We start from the raw sequence: 17,277 nt of genomic DNA on the forward strand, positions 1-17,277 counted from the left end.
TCACCTTAATAAATATAACAGCACGGTAAAATGGAAATTAAAGCAAGGATTAAAAATTTAAAAAAAAGTTTAAGAGATTAAAGAAATATCGGTTCAAAATTAAAGACCCGAAAAGAGATAAGCAGCTGTACAACTAGTTTTTCCAAAGTTCTCTCTTATCCAACAATGTAATCTAATCTAATCTAAGCTACTATGGAATCTTGAGTTGAAAGGAACTCAAAAGGAATTTTTATCTAATTTTATTAGTTACTATATATGTCTAACCAAAAAAAAAAGTTATTTTTTTATTTTTTAGATATTTTCAAATGAAATTATTTTTAATTTTTAGATATTTAATACTTATACATTTTTATATTACAAATGATTTTTTTATTTTTATATTAAAAATATTTAATATTATTTTATAAAAATAAATTCAAATTTTTAATATGAAATAAATAAAAATAAAAGTTTTTTTCTTAAATTTCTATAAAAATCAAAGTCCAATAAATATTTAAGGAGAAAAAAGGTAATATATATGAGCATTTTGATTAATTTATTTATATTATGAATATGTATGTGAATATCCATTTTGATATATATATATATATATATATATATATATATATATGTAAATTAGATTGGATTAAGATTAGAATTTAATCCATCCATCTAATCTCTTAGTATTATCTTTATTTTATAAATTCTATATAAATAAAGTGTTATTAGTTTATAAATAGGCCTGTTACCTCATTTGTAAATCCCTAAATTCTCTCATAATTGTTCTTTTAAGTTATATTTCATAACAAAAATTATTGGTTTTTTATTTTTTATTTTATCAAATCAAATAAGTGACTTGATATCTTTTCGGTACTTTCATCCCTAAAAATTAACTTAAATGTAAATTCTAAAAATTAACTTAAATGTAAATTTACTATCATATAGTATAATTTATATTTTGTCCTTTGATTGGAAAGTAAATTTACTATTATATAGCCACTAATGAAAAATCATGAACTCCGTCCATTTCCTAAAACGAATACGACATTATTTAATAATTATAATCATGGACATGAAAAAGTCACCATAATAATTGCAATCATGGTGGTTATACTAATCACTATTTTAATTCTAAGAATACATTTACCTATCAGAAGTGGATAGATAATTTTAACTCACCAAAATTTGATGAATAATTACCCACCAAAAGTTGATTGATAATTTTAACCCATTAAAAGTTAATGATACTTTTTAACCCACCAAAAGAGGATAAACACAGTTTAACTTATCGAAAGTTGACGAATACTTGTTAAATGTGGCATGAAAGGCTATTGGTCACGTATCTATTTTACGTCAAAACATGTTGTTGAATTTTATCAAGCATCACTGAATGCTAAAAGAAAAAAAAAAGTTGAACTTTATCAAGCATCATTGAATGCTAAAAAAAATATCGAAGCAAATTTTGTTCAAGATGATTTTAACCATGGCTAAGTTGATATAACACATCAAGATATTGCAAATTTTCTTGTCCATATTAAAAGAGGAATTGATCATTTGATTGGTAGTGGATATATCTGAGAATGAAATTTTTTAATAGTTTGTTGGTATGTTTTCGTATAACTTTATGAAAATATTTTTATATGTTCTCATTATATTTAAATGATATATTTTTATTGTATGTTTTAATTAGTAAATTACATATTTAATGTTTTCTTATGTCAACTTGTAAGTTTCTTATTATGTATCTTATTTTATTGAATAAAAACATTGATATTCATCTTGTTGGATTCAAGATCAATTATGCAAATATATGTCTAGCAGACATTACTATAATGCACACTATACTTAAAGATAAGAAATATTTTTTCCACTTGACAATGGGAGAGACCAATGTCAATATAATATCTAGTAGTACAAGATTAATTGAAGGCTCTGAAAAAGTCAATATTTTACTATCCAGAGGAACAAAGTTCATAATAAGTTCATAATAGATGATGCATTATTTTCTACTAAGTCTCAAAAAATTTTAGGAAGTTTAAAGATATTTGTCTAAATGGATATCATATTGAGACAATGAATGAAAGAGATATTAAATATTTTTATGTTATATTTATTATCTTGAGTAAAAAGTGTGTATTGAAAAAATTACTTGTTTTGTCCTCTAGAATGTACTACACAAAAATTAGAATAATTGAAACTCATGTTATAGTAAACCAGATATATTTGTATCCATACATCCACCATGTGGACCATTTATATATTCTACATTTTTAATCGATGCATCAACTAGAAGGTCATATATTTGCTTATTATCAACTTACAATTTAACATTTTTTAATCATTTGTTTACAAGTACATTTTCTTGATTATACAATCAAGACTATTCATCTTTAAAATGTTGGTAAATTTACATTTTAAGCCTTTAATGAATATTGTATAATAGTTAGAATAACCATTGAATAACCTATTGCTCATATTCATACACAAAACGGTTTAACAAAATAGTTTATTAGACACTTCTAATTGATTGTAAAGCCATTGTTTGTGAAATCTAAACTCCCAATTTTCGTTTGGGGGCATGCCATTTTGGATGTAGCAGCACTTGTCCAAATCAAGCCAACGAGTTATTATAAATTCTTCTTTACACAATTGGTTTATGGTCATAAACTAAATATTTCCCATCTCAAAATTTTCAGATGTGCGGTATATGTTCCAATTGCTCCACCACAATGCACAAAGATAAATCCTTAAAGGAGGTTAAGAATATATATTGGATATGAATCTTTATCTATCATTAAATACTTAGAACCCTTAACAAAATATTTATTTACGACAAGGTTTGCTAATTGTTATTTTGATGAAACAATTTTTTCAACATTAAGGGAAGAAAATAAGCAACTGGGAAAGGAAATATCTTGGAATGTATTATAATTATTTAGTTTTAATCCTCACACAAATCAATGTAAACTTGAAGTTTAAAAATATAATTTATTTGCAAAATATAGTAAATTAGCTACTAAACATATTCACTGACCTAAAGAGAATAACTGAATCTCATATGCTATCTGCAAAAGCTCTTGTTAGAGTTAATGTCCCTATAAGATAAGGCACATTAGAAGCATGGGAGACCAATCAATTCTAAAGATAAAATCCTCAAAAAAGAAAAGGAGTAAATATTTAAGATGGTTAGAAAAAGGAAACATAAAGTCCAAAAGAGACCTCTGACATAATTAATAAAATTTCAAAAAAATTCACGTAGTTGAAATCATTGAAAATGAAGAGATCTCGATAAATTATGTCATGATGGAAAAAAATGGAATTTGAATTAAATAAACGAAAAATGACAATATTGAACGTATATTAATTGAAAAATGTAGACATAGAAATGATTGACCAATGTCAAAAAATGCAATCAAGGTGGAATTGAATTCACTTACAAAACGTGAAATTTTTAGACCTATAATCCACACACTAAATAATGTAAAACTAGTGGGATATAAATAGGTATTTGTGCGAAAACGAAATGAAAAAAAAAACATGAGACTACGAGACGTGATCTCTAAAGACCTGATATTGATTATAAAGAGACATATTCTCTTGTGATTAATGTAATTACAATTCTATTTTAATCAGTCTAGCAATACATAAAGAGATTAAAATGCGTCTAATGAATATAGCTACAATTTATTTATATAGCTCACTTGATAACAATATCTATATGAAAATCCCTAAAGGATTTAAGTTGCCTAAAGTACAAAATTTGAATTCCTAGAAAATTTATTCAATTAAATTAAATAAATCTTTATATGGATTAAAGCAATTTGGACGCATGTGGCATAATTGCTTTAATGAATATTTGTTGAAAAAATGTTGTAAAAATGATCCTACATGCCCATGTGTTTTTATAAAAAGATTTGGATCTAAATTTGTAATAATTGTTGTTTATGTTAATGACTTAAACATTATCAGAACTCCTGAAGAATTATCAAAAATCATGGATTACTTAGAGAAAGAATTTGAGATAATAGACCTTGGGAAACAAATTTTTGTTTGAATCTTCAATTTGAGTACATGACAAATGAAATTTTTGTCTATCAATCAAATTATATAGAAAAAGAGTTAAAACGATTTTATATGAAAAAAGCACGTCCATTGAATTCACCAATGGTTGTAAGGTTACTAAATGTAGAAAAAGACTCTTTTGACCTCATAAGAATGATAAAGAACTTCTTGGTTCTAAAGTAGTATATCTTAGTGCAATTGGAGCACTAATCTATTTTGCTAGTAATACACAACGTGATGTATCATTAGCTATAAATTTATTAGTAGGAGATAGCTCTTTTTTAACTCGAAGATATTAAAATGGAACTAAACATAACTATGAGGAACAATGGACATGAGCTTATATTACACACATATATCAAAATCAAATTTAATTGGTTATGAAGATGCAGGATATTTATCTGATTCATACAAAACTTGATCTTAGATAGGTTACTTACTCACATATGGAGGTGCGACTATTTCATGACTTTCTGTAAAACAAACTATATTTGCTACTTCTTATAGCCTTGAAAAAATTTTAACAATTCATGAGGCAAGTCGTAAATGTGTCTAGTTAAAATGTGTAACACAACATAGGTGAGAAACATGTAACTTATCAACTAAGAACGAAATTGTAAAAACATTATATAAGAATAATACCACTTGCATAGCATAGTTAAAAAAAAGATTTATTAAAAGCAATAGAATAAAACATATTTCGTCAAAATTCTTCTTCACTCATGATCTTTAAGAAAAATGTGATATTAGCTTTAACAAATACGATCAAATGACAATCTAGCAAATTTATTCACTAAATGCCTTCCTACTGCAACATTTGAAAAGTTAGTATAAGATGTTGAAATGCGTCATTTTAAATATTATAAATAATACAGTCATCAAAAGAGTAAAACACATATTGTACTCTTTTCCTTCATCAAAGTTCTTCTCACTAAATTTTTCTTGATAAAGTTTTTAATGAGACAATATTTCAAAAGCGTATTCTAAAAAGAATTATGTACTTTTTTCCTTCATTCGAATTTTTTTATATAAGTTTTTTTTCTAGTAAATATTTAACAAGGCATATTCTTAGTAAAATGAATATTCAATGAGAGTGTTAAGAATATACGTGTCCATTTTGTTATGTATATTTAGATTTGGATGTAGATTAAATTAGATTAAAATTAAAATTTAATCCATCTATCTAATATCTTAGTATTATCGTTATTTTTATAAATTTTATCTAGATAAAAGATTATTTATTTATAAATAGGTTCTTTACTAAATATACACTTCAATAAGATTTTTTACCCTCATAATTGTTTTTTTTAAGTTATATTTCATAATAATTTATTTTAATTGAGAGAGAAGGAAGGGTGGGAGAAAGGGGGCTGAGGTGGGCATGGGTGGGTCGGTTCCGTCACAAGGCCCACCAGTATCGTTGTTTTCTTCTGTAGGCGATCATTTTTTGCACGTGGAAGTGGTCCTTCCTCGTCATGCCGAACAGTGCTTAACCTATGAATCAGTTAATTGTAGATTCTTTTCTTTCTTTTAAAGTATCTTATTATCTAACAGCTTTTCATTTTCAGGATAATTTTTAATGGCAGAGATGAATAGAAACGGAATGAAATATTTGTTTTTTTATGAATAAAATAGAGTGAAAATAGTTTAGTATTTCATAACTTGATTTACGGAGTGAGATAAAAAAAAAAAAGAAATATTTTACCCGCATTAAATTTGATTTACTGAGTGAGCAAATAAGCTTTGGTTTCTATCGAAAGAGAACTGGAATTAACAAGCCTTAAATAATACTAACTTATATGTTAATAACCGGTGCCGTCTCACTAGTTGAAACATACATACATACATATGTTGAGTATTATAAAATTCCTAACAAAAGTTTAATGGATAAACAACTAAATAATGCATAGCAATGTGGCCAGGGATTCATCCATGTGCCGCAGCCGTCATAACAAATGGTTGCTGTTGTAAAAATAGAGGGGGAAATATTAAGAAACAAATATGCATGAGCAGTTGGATAACAGGCTTACATCAGGAACAGAACATGCTACAATGTATGCCCACCTAATCATCAGACGTGTCACTTTAAGTTTAATTTGGAGTGCTGGAAATTCAGTAAAAAATGAACCATGCCTTGGCCTATATTTAGTCACGATTGCATGTTTAAAACCACGCAATTTTAGACCTTTTTGGAACTTGATGGGTGATTAAAATCATTCCTTTTCATTCTGTTTTTTTTTTTTTAATTTTTCGTATTTGCCTGATAATTGGTTAAATATGTTTAAAAAATCATACAATTATATATGAATGGCTCGATGACAATATATATACACGCAGCTAGTTTGTATAGTTTTAGGTGTAACTTGGTGTTGGAACAAGGCAAAGAAAAGACTATTGTATAACCTCAAGGTTTATAGAAAGTTTTCTAGAGGATCGGCGGCGGTGATAGATACATGCATCTTTGTCCCTAAGATTTGTCTAGGTCAAGTTTCATGTGTACTTTGTTGTGATCAGAACATGTTCGAACATGATGTTTAGATACTTGCTTAAGAAAACAATCATCATTTTGATGGAAAATGTGGTTCATGAATGTCAGAAGAATATCTACCTTATCCCAACATTAGGATCTAAAATGTCTACTCTTGTTTACACATATATTAACAAGCTACAATGTTCAGGCACATAAATTCCTCCATTCTTTATGCGTAGGTTTCCTGTCTGGAAACATGGGCTAACCACCATGAACGGCCAGGAGGATGGAAGTTCTTCAAACGTGGAATGCCAATGTTGATTGAGCTGGAATGAGGAAATGATGGACCCCTATTTACATTTTTCTATGCATTGAATTTGGAAAGTGAGTAGGAATAATCCAGGGTGTTTTGATGAGATAGGGTGATTGAAGGTGGTGGTTTAGAGGGGGGTTGGGGTTGGGTGGTGGTGTAGAATCATGTGGTTGCATGTGCATCGAGTTGGAGAACATGCCCAAAGCAACAAGCAACACGCCTAGGTACACTTGGCTATCGCTTATTCATTCATCCCATTCCCTTGGAAGCCTTCCATGATATTGTGTACCCTCCCTGTCCCCACCCTTTTTGGCTGTCATTAAATTATTTGAATTATCTCATTGGCCACCAACCAAGTACCCAAAAATCCATATAAAAGCTCTCAATCCTGCCGTTTGTGCTGTACAAGGTCTTTGTCTTGGCAACAAAGGTTTGAAAGGTGTGCTTCAAGTTTTCTGGAGAGAAGACAGTGTGTTAACGCACCCAGAATTTTGAATCATGGGAATTTCTCCACTTCCCCTCCTTTCTGCCCATTTGAACGGTAATGGGGAAATGTCCGAGTCCAACGTGTCTTTGTGGAGCAAACTTCTGGAAGCCCAGGCCAACAGAAGGTTGAAAGTTAAGAAGCAGAGAGTCGCTAGCAAAAAGGTAAGGCATCTTAGGTGCAGAAGGCCCAGAAGTATTTTGATGAAGAGAAGGGCACGTCTAGAAGGTTCTAGAAGGCCCATGAACCGTGTTGAAAAGAAGCTAAAAACCCTGAAGAAGCTAATTCCAAACAACGAGTCCATGGGCTTGGATGGCCTTTTCAGGGATACAGCTGATTACATTTTGTCTTTGCAAATGAGGGTCGAAGTCATGCAGATTATGGTGAAAGTTTTGACAGGTTCCAATAAGTGAACAGATATATTACTCATTTGTAAAGGCTGATATCATATTCTTTTTCTCTTGTTTGTGATGTTGCTTTCACAGCCATAGGAGTTTATTTAGTAAGTCCAAGTATATGGTTTCATGTTGTTAAGATTTAACAATAGCTTGGTCGATCTATTTGTGTGAAAATGACCTTGAAATGGACACCTGAATTTTCTATTTGATCCATTTCTTTCTTCCTACCACACACCTAAACCGAACAAATATTCTTCACCAATTCCTTAAACGTAATGTTGGGGGCAAATCCAAACAATTTGCCTGGGAAAGAAGACCAAAAACTAGAAAAATGGAGACGGAGAGTGAGAGAGGAAGGGAAGTAGTGGTTTCTGGAAAGACTTTAATTTGACCTTTTTATTGGGTTTCAAAATGAATTCTGATAAAAGAAAGAAAAATAATAAGATGGGTCCAAGTGGCCAACCGTGTGGCATTGATCGGCTCAAAAGGGACCAAATCTTTGACCACTTACCGCTCTGTCGAGTGTCTACATTCTACCCTTTGCCCTATTCATCAGTCAAGCACGTTCTTAATTAAATTTGCGCTCATCTAAACATTCTTGGTTACGGCAACAATTTCACTTTGGAAAGGACAAACAACCCCGTTACTGCAAACTTTTGTCAGTCTTCTTAACTCGCATCGTTGTCAGTCTTAACGGAGCTTAAATAACTACAATACAACCCTGACTCATGAGACTGGACAGTTTCCACAATCCCCAAGGACAAACCTTTACGCTAATTCAATTACAGCTCCTTCCAATATCCCATTCGCAATACAATAATTAATTTAGACAAAATACTATTTTTGGTATTAAGGATCAAAATACTCAAAAGTAAACAGCTATCCATTTAGGCATCAGTATCAAAGGAAGCAACATCGGCGGATGACCTCTAAACAATAACTTCATTGTATATTTAAAAAAAAAAAAAACTGGAAAAGATTATATATGGTTTAAACAAAAAGCATAAATCTTTTAAAATTGTGACTGAAGAAGAGTGAAGACTCACATGTACGAGTCTCATTCTCACGCTCCCACACGATGAGTATAACTCCACCTAATGCCTAACTCAGATCCGTGCCAACTTGACCACCAGAGTGTATGAGCGTGATCCTTCAACCAACAAATTAACACCCTTTCGGTGTTAATTTCTTTACTCCCCTTGACAAAACTTAAAGAATAAATGCGAAAGCATGCGGTAATTTCATCTATATGATCTCATTATTGGTAAACAATAAATGTCAATAGACTTTTTATTCAACTTAAAATTATTTAACAGCAGGACAAAAAACATCATCCAAATCACACCATGAGAGAGGTCTAGTTTTTAATTGCTCCGTCGGTCCCCTGTCCTCACCTATCGAGCACATGCCGTTTGCAATGGTTCTCTACAAACCAAATTCCCAGGAACAAGAGAAAGAAAAAAAAAATTAAAAACTACACATGACAATCCTTATTCAACATGTTTTTTCCGTGAGGGTAAAATGTTCTTAAATAGACCCAATTTCTACTGTGTAGAGTATAGAATAGCCAATTATGTAATGGCATAATAACCGAAATTAATGCCCACTTTGAACTGAGACAGGGTCAGGCTTCGAACTACACAGCTGGTTTTGTAACATGGAGATGTGATTCACTTCGATTTTGTGTCTGGTAATAAGAAAGACTAGAAATTTGTCTTGCATGGAGTCGGTCAACACGGTTAAAACTTAAAACCGTCAGTACTCTTTGACACCAACAATACGAGGTTGGCCAAAAGAAAAAACAAAAACCCAAAACCCAGGCCCAAACCGGCACCACAGAGGAGCTGGATATATAAGTGAGGCACGTAGCGAGCAATGGATGGTCCACGTGTCGAAACCCCCAAGGTTCATCACCAAAGCTGATTGCACGGACTGTGGCAGAGGCAGAGAGCTAGAAGACAAGGACCCAACAATGAAATTTTGAAAAACCTCACTGTTGGGGTGTGCTCCTGCCATATTATGCATACTCATGGACCATGGTTCACATGGGGGGATGGCAATTTATTCACCATGTGAGGGATGCAATCAGGTGAGTTCCTTCTTTGCTGGTTCAGTGGCTTTGCAATCTGGGGCTGGCTACAAGTAGAATCCCAGCCCCATAGTCCACCCTGCTGCAGAGGCATATAAACTCACCTAGCTATTAGGCATACGTCGTGTTGATGTTAATATACTTTCCGAATAAAAATTATTTCTTTCGCTCATAGATAACAAAATTTAAAACTTTAAATTGAATCATAACATTCATTGATTATAATGAAAAAAGAATAGTGAATAATATACTACTACCCAGACTGAGTAGAGGATGAGAAGGGCCGGTTTTTTGGCGTTGTCCAAAATACAAACATTGAAAGGTAGGAGTTTAGGCCTTAGGGTCTAAGCAGGTAGAGGTGAAGGTCAAAGGCTCTTCCGAAGGCCACATGCGGTGCCACATCATTTGCAGTCCAACATGTCAAGGCTCAAGGGGTTTTATTTTTACATTGTCAGCGATTCACGTGGTCTCTCTCTTTCCGAGTACATATGGTACGACAACGTCAATATTGAATTACGACTACAATTCACGTAGATAACCGAGCCAATCCCTTCCAGCTGATGCTCTCCACCTCCCCTATCTGTACACATACTTGCTTTGCCTCTTTTCTTCTCCAACTCCCATTTCTTCTCTTCTTGCAAGTTCCTTCGCCTTATCTCTGTCTCTTATGTATCCATTACTTGTTGTTTTCTATGTTTGTCGGATGACGTTGTCATGTAATGAACAAAGATATACATACAGGGCAACAAACGATGGAGCTGGTCAACCAAGTTACCTGAAATTAAACATGCATTAGTACATCATAATTAATAATTCTTGAGAATATATTGCAAACAAAACCATAACACTCTACGATTTCATCCAGACTGGAAAAACGAATCAAGGGCTCTGCAAATTATAAACTTGTTCACATGGATAAATTTTCCAATTTGATCATCCTAGCTTGAACGCTCTCGTCTTCTCCTTTCTTTGTATTAGGACAAAGGATACCATGAAGAATCAGTCTAGTGAAATGAAAGAGGGAACCATCTCAGTCTAAGTACTCAAGCCAAGTCTTGAGCAAAAGCCAGAGATCAGCAATACAGCTTTATTAATAAGATTCCAAATTCTACTTAGATCTAGTTATTACAAGACTATCCATTGTCAACCTCAACTCCCTTTGATCCAGTTCGATTCTCGCAATTTACCCTTTTTTTTTTTTATCAAATTAAATACTCTAACTTTGACACCTATCATTTTAAACATTTTAATTAATTCAATTTTACAAAATATATTTTTAAAATTGCTTCATCCAAAGTTTTAAAGAAATAATTTTGCACAGTGTTTCACCTGTTAAATATAAAATTACAAGAGGTCAAATTTTTATCAACAAAAATCAAAATGTGAACAGCTCATTGGAAAACAAGGAGTAATATATATATTGGCGAGTCTAGGAACATTCACTTATAACCGAGCAAGTAAGTAGTAAAGTGAGTGCTCATTCATTCTTCGGCATTGCTTTGGGCCATGAAGTGCAACGTTTCACCGCCAAACACAATGCGAAACACTTCACTTTTCAATTTAATAACACTTGTTCAACCATTAAGTTTTTTCATCCTAAAACTACTATTTCGATGCGTTTTTGCAGTCACAACCAAAATATTTTTACAGTCATATTAAACACTTTTTCATAACAATGCTTCAGTATTTTCCAATAAAACTGCTACCAACTTAAAACATGTTTCAACCTCAATTAACAATACCAAACTAAGCCATTAGGTAGTAATGTCTAAATTTTGTTTTTTTATAATTGAAAGAAAGAGGATTCGAATTTTTCTCTTTAGGCAGGTATCATGCACCAATTAATGAGTCAAATGTTCGGGTGTTAATAATGTCCAAACTTGACTTGTTATTAATTAAAATATTATATCACTTATTTTGCTAATCTTGTTGTATGTTATTTGGAATTAGTTCTTTTTATTTTTTTTTTCTTAAAAAAAGGGAGAATTCAAATCTTAATGTTTTAAAGAAACATATATGTATCTATTATTGAGTTAAAATGTTAACTGAAATTATAGCATCCTGGTCTTTGATATCATATTTATTTACAAAGTCATGTTGCATCAAACATTTATCTACTTATTTACATTTTAAAAAAATAGAGGGTAAATTTCGATGATATTAGAAAGTTCATCCTTTCATCAGCCCCCACAATAAGGAAAAGAAAAAGTCCATTTCAGTTTCATACTGAAAAAAAGCCGGTTTTCCCACGTTAACACAAAATGATGCTCGAGCTTTAAAAGTGGAAACAAACCATAGCAAGCTGCAAGCTTACCAAAAGAAGAAATAAAAAAGGAACTTGAGACAACTGTTGTCATTAACAAAATTTCAATTTATATATTCTTCAAATTAAGTTCATTTCTCACCTTTTGTGGATCACCGGAGTGAAATTAGACTCAGCTTTTTATATATAATAAGATTTTATATGAGAAAAAATGCAGTTGCTTATCTACTAATAATACTAATTAGCCATGTTTTCCTTGTATACCAATAAAGTCAATCACATCTTACCTCCAGAAATAGAATCATATTGACCCATCAATTCTTTTCCAACTCATAAGTTGTTCATTTTCTTGAAATATACGTGCATTTATCATTAGATAAAAAGCTTAATGCAACTTTTAGTTCAAAGACAATATACACGTCAGTTTTCGATTAATCAATAAACTTATTATTCAAAGCCTGATTTATCCTTGTATTAATTACCGCATTCAAAAGAAAAATATTTTCATAAATAACTCGGTAATTGACAACGATCTTTGAAATACTGGCTCAATGACAAAAACCCATTTGAAATCTAAAAAGGTGCAATGCTATATTTGGTTTTCTTGATTACAGTGCTATATGCCGAGCTGATTGTTTGATTAATGGAACTTAAATTAAATGTTGCTAAACCCTGTGACAATTGTAACAGTAATAGAAACAGTAGAGAATAAGCCCAAATGCTGAACATTAGAGGGTGTAGTGCGGCAGGCTACAAGCGAAAAAAGACAGGCAACCACTGCAAAAAGTATTAGCAACAGTAGGGAAACAGTCACGTCCTGCCTGCCTTACAAACAATGGTAGAAGCTTTCTCTTTATCCATCGGTCTATACCTTCATTCGTCAACAAAAACAATAAAAAAAAAAAACACATCCTAGCATCATAGATGGAGAGAGATGCATGCTTCAATCCTGCCTGCCTTACAAACAATGGTAGAAGCTTTCTCTTTATCCATCGGTCTATACCTTCATTCGTCAACAAAAACAATAAAAAAAAAAAACACATCCTAGCATCATAGATGGAGAGAGATGCATGCTTCAATTTTTCCGATGTACATAATCCTTTAAAATAAAATTAAAAAAAAAAAACTATGAGAATCACAAAAATCAAAAATTTCGAAACTACAACAGTTAAAAGCGGTTAAGCTGGTGGTAACAGTACAATTTTGAAGCCAAATTAAAAAACAAAATACAAAAAAAAAAATTCTAAGGCTACACTACATTTCTTTATCATGCTAATTAAGAAAGCAACAGGAAGGGAGGTCATGAGGGAGTTAATGGCGGTGATGATGGTCCAGCCAGCTAACCTGAAAGAGGAAAAAAGAGAGAGAAATGACAGAAAGCCTTAGGCTGGCGGTGGGTTGGGCAGCTATATAAGAGAGGCTCGGTGCTCAACAAGCACCCCATTGGGCATTGGTTGGTGCAGCCAATTCCAACAGCAAACACAGCTGTGAATGGACACTGCCTTGGTTGCAGTAAACAAAGATTATATTGTATTCATATTTCACTTCTTCATGTAAGAGTAGTAGTAAATGTCACAAAGATATAAAATTTTTGGCTTCAGGGCCTGTTCAGGGTTCAGGCCGCAACGCTGCACCAACCCTTCACTTTCTTTGTTTTTCTTTTTCTTTTTTCCTTTATTTAATCATGACTAACATCGCCGCCGCTTGGCCTTTGGCTGCTGATGCCGTTACTGAGGGCTTCTCATGCTGGTCAACAGTATCAGAATCACAGTAGTTGAAATGATTGGGGTCGTTGGCATTACTTTCTTGAGGCGTATTTGCACTCCCGCCACCACCATCACCAGGCACCTTATCATCATTACAAACCTCATCAACGCTATGATCATCGTCGTCGTCGTCGTCGTCGTCTTCTTCTTCTTCTTCTTCTTCATTGGCGTTGGCGGAGGGACCGCTTATGATAGACTGCTGCTGCTGCTTTTGACCAACAATAGGAAGTGGCTCAGTCAGTTGTTTCCCGTCTCGAGGTGGCGAAAAAACTACTGGCAGATAGTGATCCATTTCGCATGGGAATTTTGAGTTCCTAAAATGTTCTTTCAAAGCTTCCAATCCCTAATTTTTTAATCAATTGACAAAAATCATATCCAAAAAAAAAGTTAATCCCGTATGAATTATCGGGCTTAAAGAGTAAACTTATTGGGGTAAAGAAAACAAAAAAAAAAACCTGAACTCTTGCGTAAGTAACTTCACAGATTTTTCTGGAGTTGAAAACTTCCCAGTGTTGATGATGGAAAGCCTTGTAGAGTCTCCATGTTGCTTGTGGGGATGTCATGTTCACAAATCCATATCCCACATTACACTTGTTGCTGTTTTTTATTTCAAAAATATAACAATTCCAAGCAAAATAATGTTTAGTAAATAAATTATACAAATAAAAATAAATAAATTATACAAATAATCGTCAGTTTTCATCACAACATAAAATCAATGGGGATAAGAAGAATTACTTAAAATCAATGGGGAGGTACACGAAATCGTAACAAGATAAGGGCTGCTCGTCCCCGTCAGCAATCTGCTCGTTGCAGTGAATACAGTGATTGTCCAGCATGTTCAACAACAATTTCTGACTGCAACATGCCAAATTCAAACACACAAAAACCGCCGCAGAATTACAAATAAGCAATAATTTAAAAGAAAAAGAAAGAACGAAAAAATTCACAAAAAAATTCCCTACATTTTACCACGAAACGAAAAATGCAATCATTTAATTTTCTATTGAAGTAGTAGTAAGTAAAAAGAGACTAACCTATATTTGTTGGGTATGTTCTTGATCATAACAGTGGTCCTGGAATCTTTACGACTGGATTCCACCATGGCATCTTCACTTATAAGGAAACGAGGATCAAACTTCTTTGCTTGTCTACCTTTCCATGGCCTGCCCCTACACTGCTGCTGCTTACTCGCATTGCTAATACTAACGGTCCACTGGTTGTTCTGGTTCTTCTTCGCATTCTTCTTAGGACCTCCACCACCAACCTTCTCTTCGACCACTGACGCTTCAACCGAAGCTTTGCTGTTGCTATTCCCATTAGGGTTTCCCTTACTAGAATTAGACGCTTTCTTCGTTGGCGATTGGCTTTGAGAAAGGAATGAACGAGGAATGTTCGAAGAAAATCCACCAGAGAATTTGCGAGACAACGAAGCTGGAGGAGGCGGCGGCGCCGGGGGTGAAGATGGGTACTCCGAATTTCTTATATGGTAATTGTTGGTCGTCAATGAAATATTATTAGCGCAGGCTGCAAATGCGTTAACGTTGGAGGCGTTGTTAGAGTTGAAGAACTTCCTGCTGTATCCTCCAGGTCGACTAAATTCAATCACAACTTGCTTCCCATTAATTTCTTTTCCATTCATTTCTCTTAAAGCCTTAGCCGCATCTCTTACATCAAAAAACTCCACAAACTTTTGGTGTTTCTTCAATGGTGTCTCTCTCAGTTCCTTCACGGGACCTGACAACAAAGTGAAAAAATATACAAAATAAACTGAAGAAAACCAACGGAAAGGAAGAATTTAACGTAGGGATGAAACCATATTTATAAATATTCAAAAAAGCTGTGCCTCCTTTTTGACAGTGAGAGACAATACTAATTCAACAGGCAAAGAGGAAAAACAAAAAAAAAAAATAGATAGAGACTCATCGATTTGAAACAACAAAAAACAACGAAAACAAGACAGCTTAGGTGCCAATCAAACCCTTTTCAACTCTCCTTTTTTTGAAACAACGAGAAAAGGTGGAGAAGCAAAACTTACCATAAGCTTGGAAAATCTCCTTAAGTTTAGAAGTGGAAACGCCGGGGTCCAAGTTGAAAACCACAACAGTTCCTTGATTATTCCCGTCAGGAACAGCATTACTTGCCGGAATAATAAAGTGGGCCCAAGCAGCTCGTCCCGCTATAAGTCCACGCGCAGAAGGAGGCAGTGGCGCACACGCGTTAATCTCTCCTGGTTCACACCCGGCAGCAGCTGCAACACACTGGTTCCGAACCCTGGTTTGCTGTTGCATGTGCTGCTCTCGTATTTCCTTCAACGCTTTCTCCGCATGTCTCAGATCGTAGAAATGAACGGTCACGATCCCTTCTCGGACTCTTTCCATCTGGACCCCACGTACTTCCCCGAAAACTTCCAATTCTTTCCTCACCTTGGACTCGCTAACATCGCATGGGACCAACGTCAACACTAAAGCCCTCGTCGCCGCCGCCGTCGGAGGTGGCAGTGGCGGCTGCGGGGCAACCACCATGGAAGATGTAACATACGCCGTTGGTGCGGGTGCAGGTACGGGCGTATGGAACTGTGCTACGCCGCCATCGCAAATCGGCACCGCTGGAGGAGTAGCGTACGGGTAGTAAAGTTGGGGTGGTCTAAAGAGAGGAATTTGGGGTTGGCAAACGGGGATTTGTGCTGGCCAAAATTCTTGCGCTGTTGGGTCAAGGTTTCCAGGGAACCGGACCGGACCGGTGTCCCCCATGGCTGTTTCGGGGCTGAGAACCAGTAGGCAAGACTCAAGAGAAAGAAAACAAGAACCTTTTCTTCGGCTCGACAACAAAAAAGGCTGAGAATTTAGTTATCGGGAAGCTGTTTTTCTAAGTAAGTTAAAAAACTGGGTAACCATTTTGTTTTTTCTTTTTTTGTTTATTGGCTGTTTTTTCCATCTTCAAAAGTCTTGGATTCAAAGAAGGAGAAAATGGGGGGTTTGGGCTCCTTTTTGCTCTACTTTCTTAACAAGGCAAAAGTTGCTGAAAATGCCGTTTGCCACCTCACGGAAAACATGAATTTACGGAGAAGCCCCCCTTTATCTGATCCTCCTTGTGATTTGGGGGTGATGAAGAATGTGAGCCGTACACGTGGCGATAGGGACGAATGTGTGTGGGTTGCCAAAAACTGGACTGGGGTAATAATTGCCCTGATGCATGGTACTTTTCATGTTGGTATTTTTGACTACTCGTATGCTTTATTTGTGCACCCTCCCCGCCCCCTTATTAATTCTTTTGTCCGACTCCTCCACGGGCCTTTTCTTCTTATCTTTTGCTACCCATCCCTCCCAACATCTAATTTTTCATTTCGGACAATGTTTTTATGCCAAAACCTTATTTCTTAGGACAGAAAAAAGGACCTTTTTAAGGTTGGTGGGTGGCAAAAATTCAACTCTGAATATTTAATTTTAATTT

The 17,277-nt window shown here is 34.1% G+C and overlaps 2 protein-coding genes across 2 annotated transcripts; one reads left to right on the top strand and one right to left on the bottom strand.

Moving 5' to 3' along the window:
* The first annotated feature begins 7,245 nt into the window (after positions 1-7,245).
* UPB1 (transcription factor UPBEAT protein) lies at positions 7,246-7,918 on the top strand. The gene has a single exon (XM_007044823.3). The coding sequence runs from the start codon at positions 7,323-7,325 to the stop codon at positions 7,719-7,721; it is 399 nt and encodes a 132-aa protein (XP_007044885.2). The 5' UTR covers positions 7,246-7,322; the 3' UTR covers positions 7,722-7,918.
* A 5,291-nt stretch (positions 7,919-13,209) lies between these two features.
* TEL1 (terminal EAR1-like 1) lies at positions 13,210-16,863 on the bottom strand. Its single transcript, XM_018114688.2, is given in 6 exon segments — positions 13,210-13,801; positions 13,804-14,167; positions 14,280-14,421; positions 14,563-14,682; positions 14,862-15,561; positions 15,863-16,863. Coding segments are annotated over 6 exon segments (2,106 nt in total). The 5' UTR covers positions 16,578-16,863; the 3' UTR covers positions 13,210-13,736.
* Between the last annotated feature and the right edge of the window lie 414 nt (positions 16,864-17,277).

Source organism: Theobroma cacao, chromosome 2 (assembly GCF_053813885.1).
Source record: "Theobroma cacao isolate CCN51 chromosome 2, ASM5381388v1, whole genome shotgun sequence".
Lineage (NCBI taxonomy): Eukaryota > Viridiplantae > Streptophyta > Magnoliopsida > Malvales > Malvaceae > Theobroma > Theobroma cacao.

Excerpts from the sequence above, each read along its gene's own strand:
- UPB1 (XM_007044823.3), top strand. The coding sequence starts at position 7,323 with ATGGGAATTTCTCCACTTCCCCTCCTTTCTGCCCATTTGAACGGTAAT.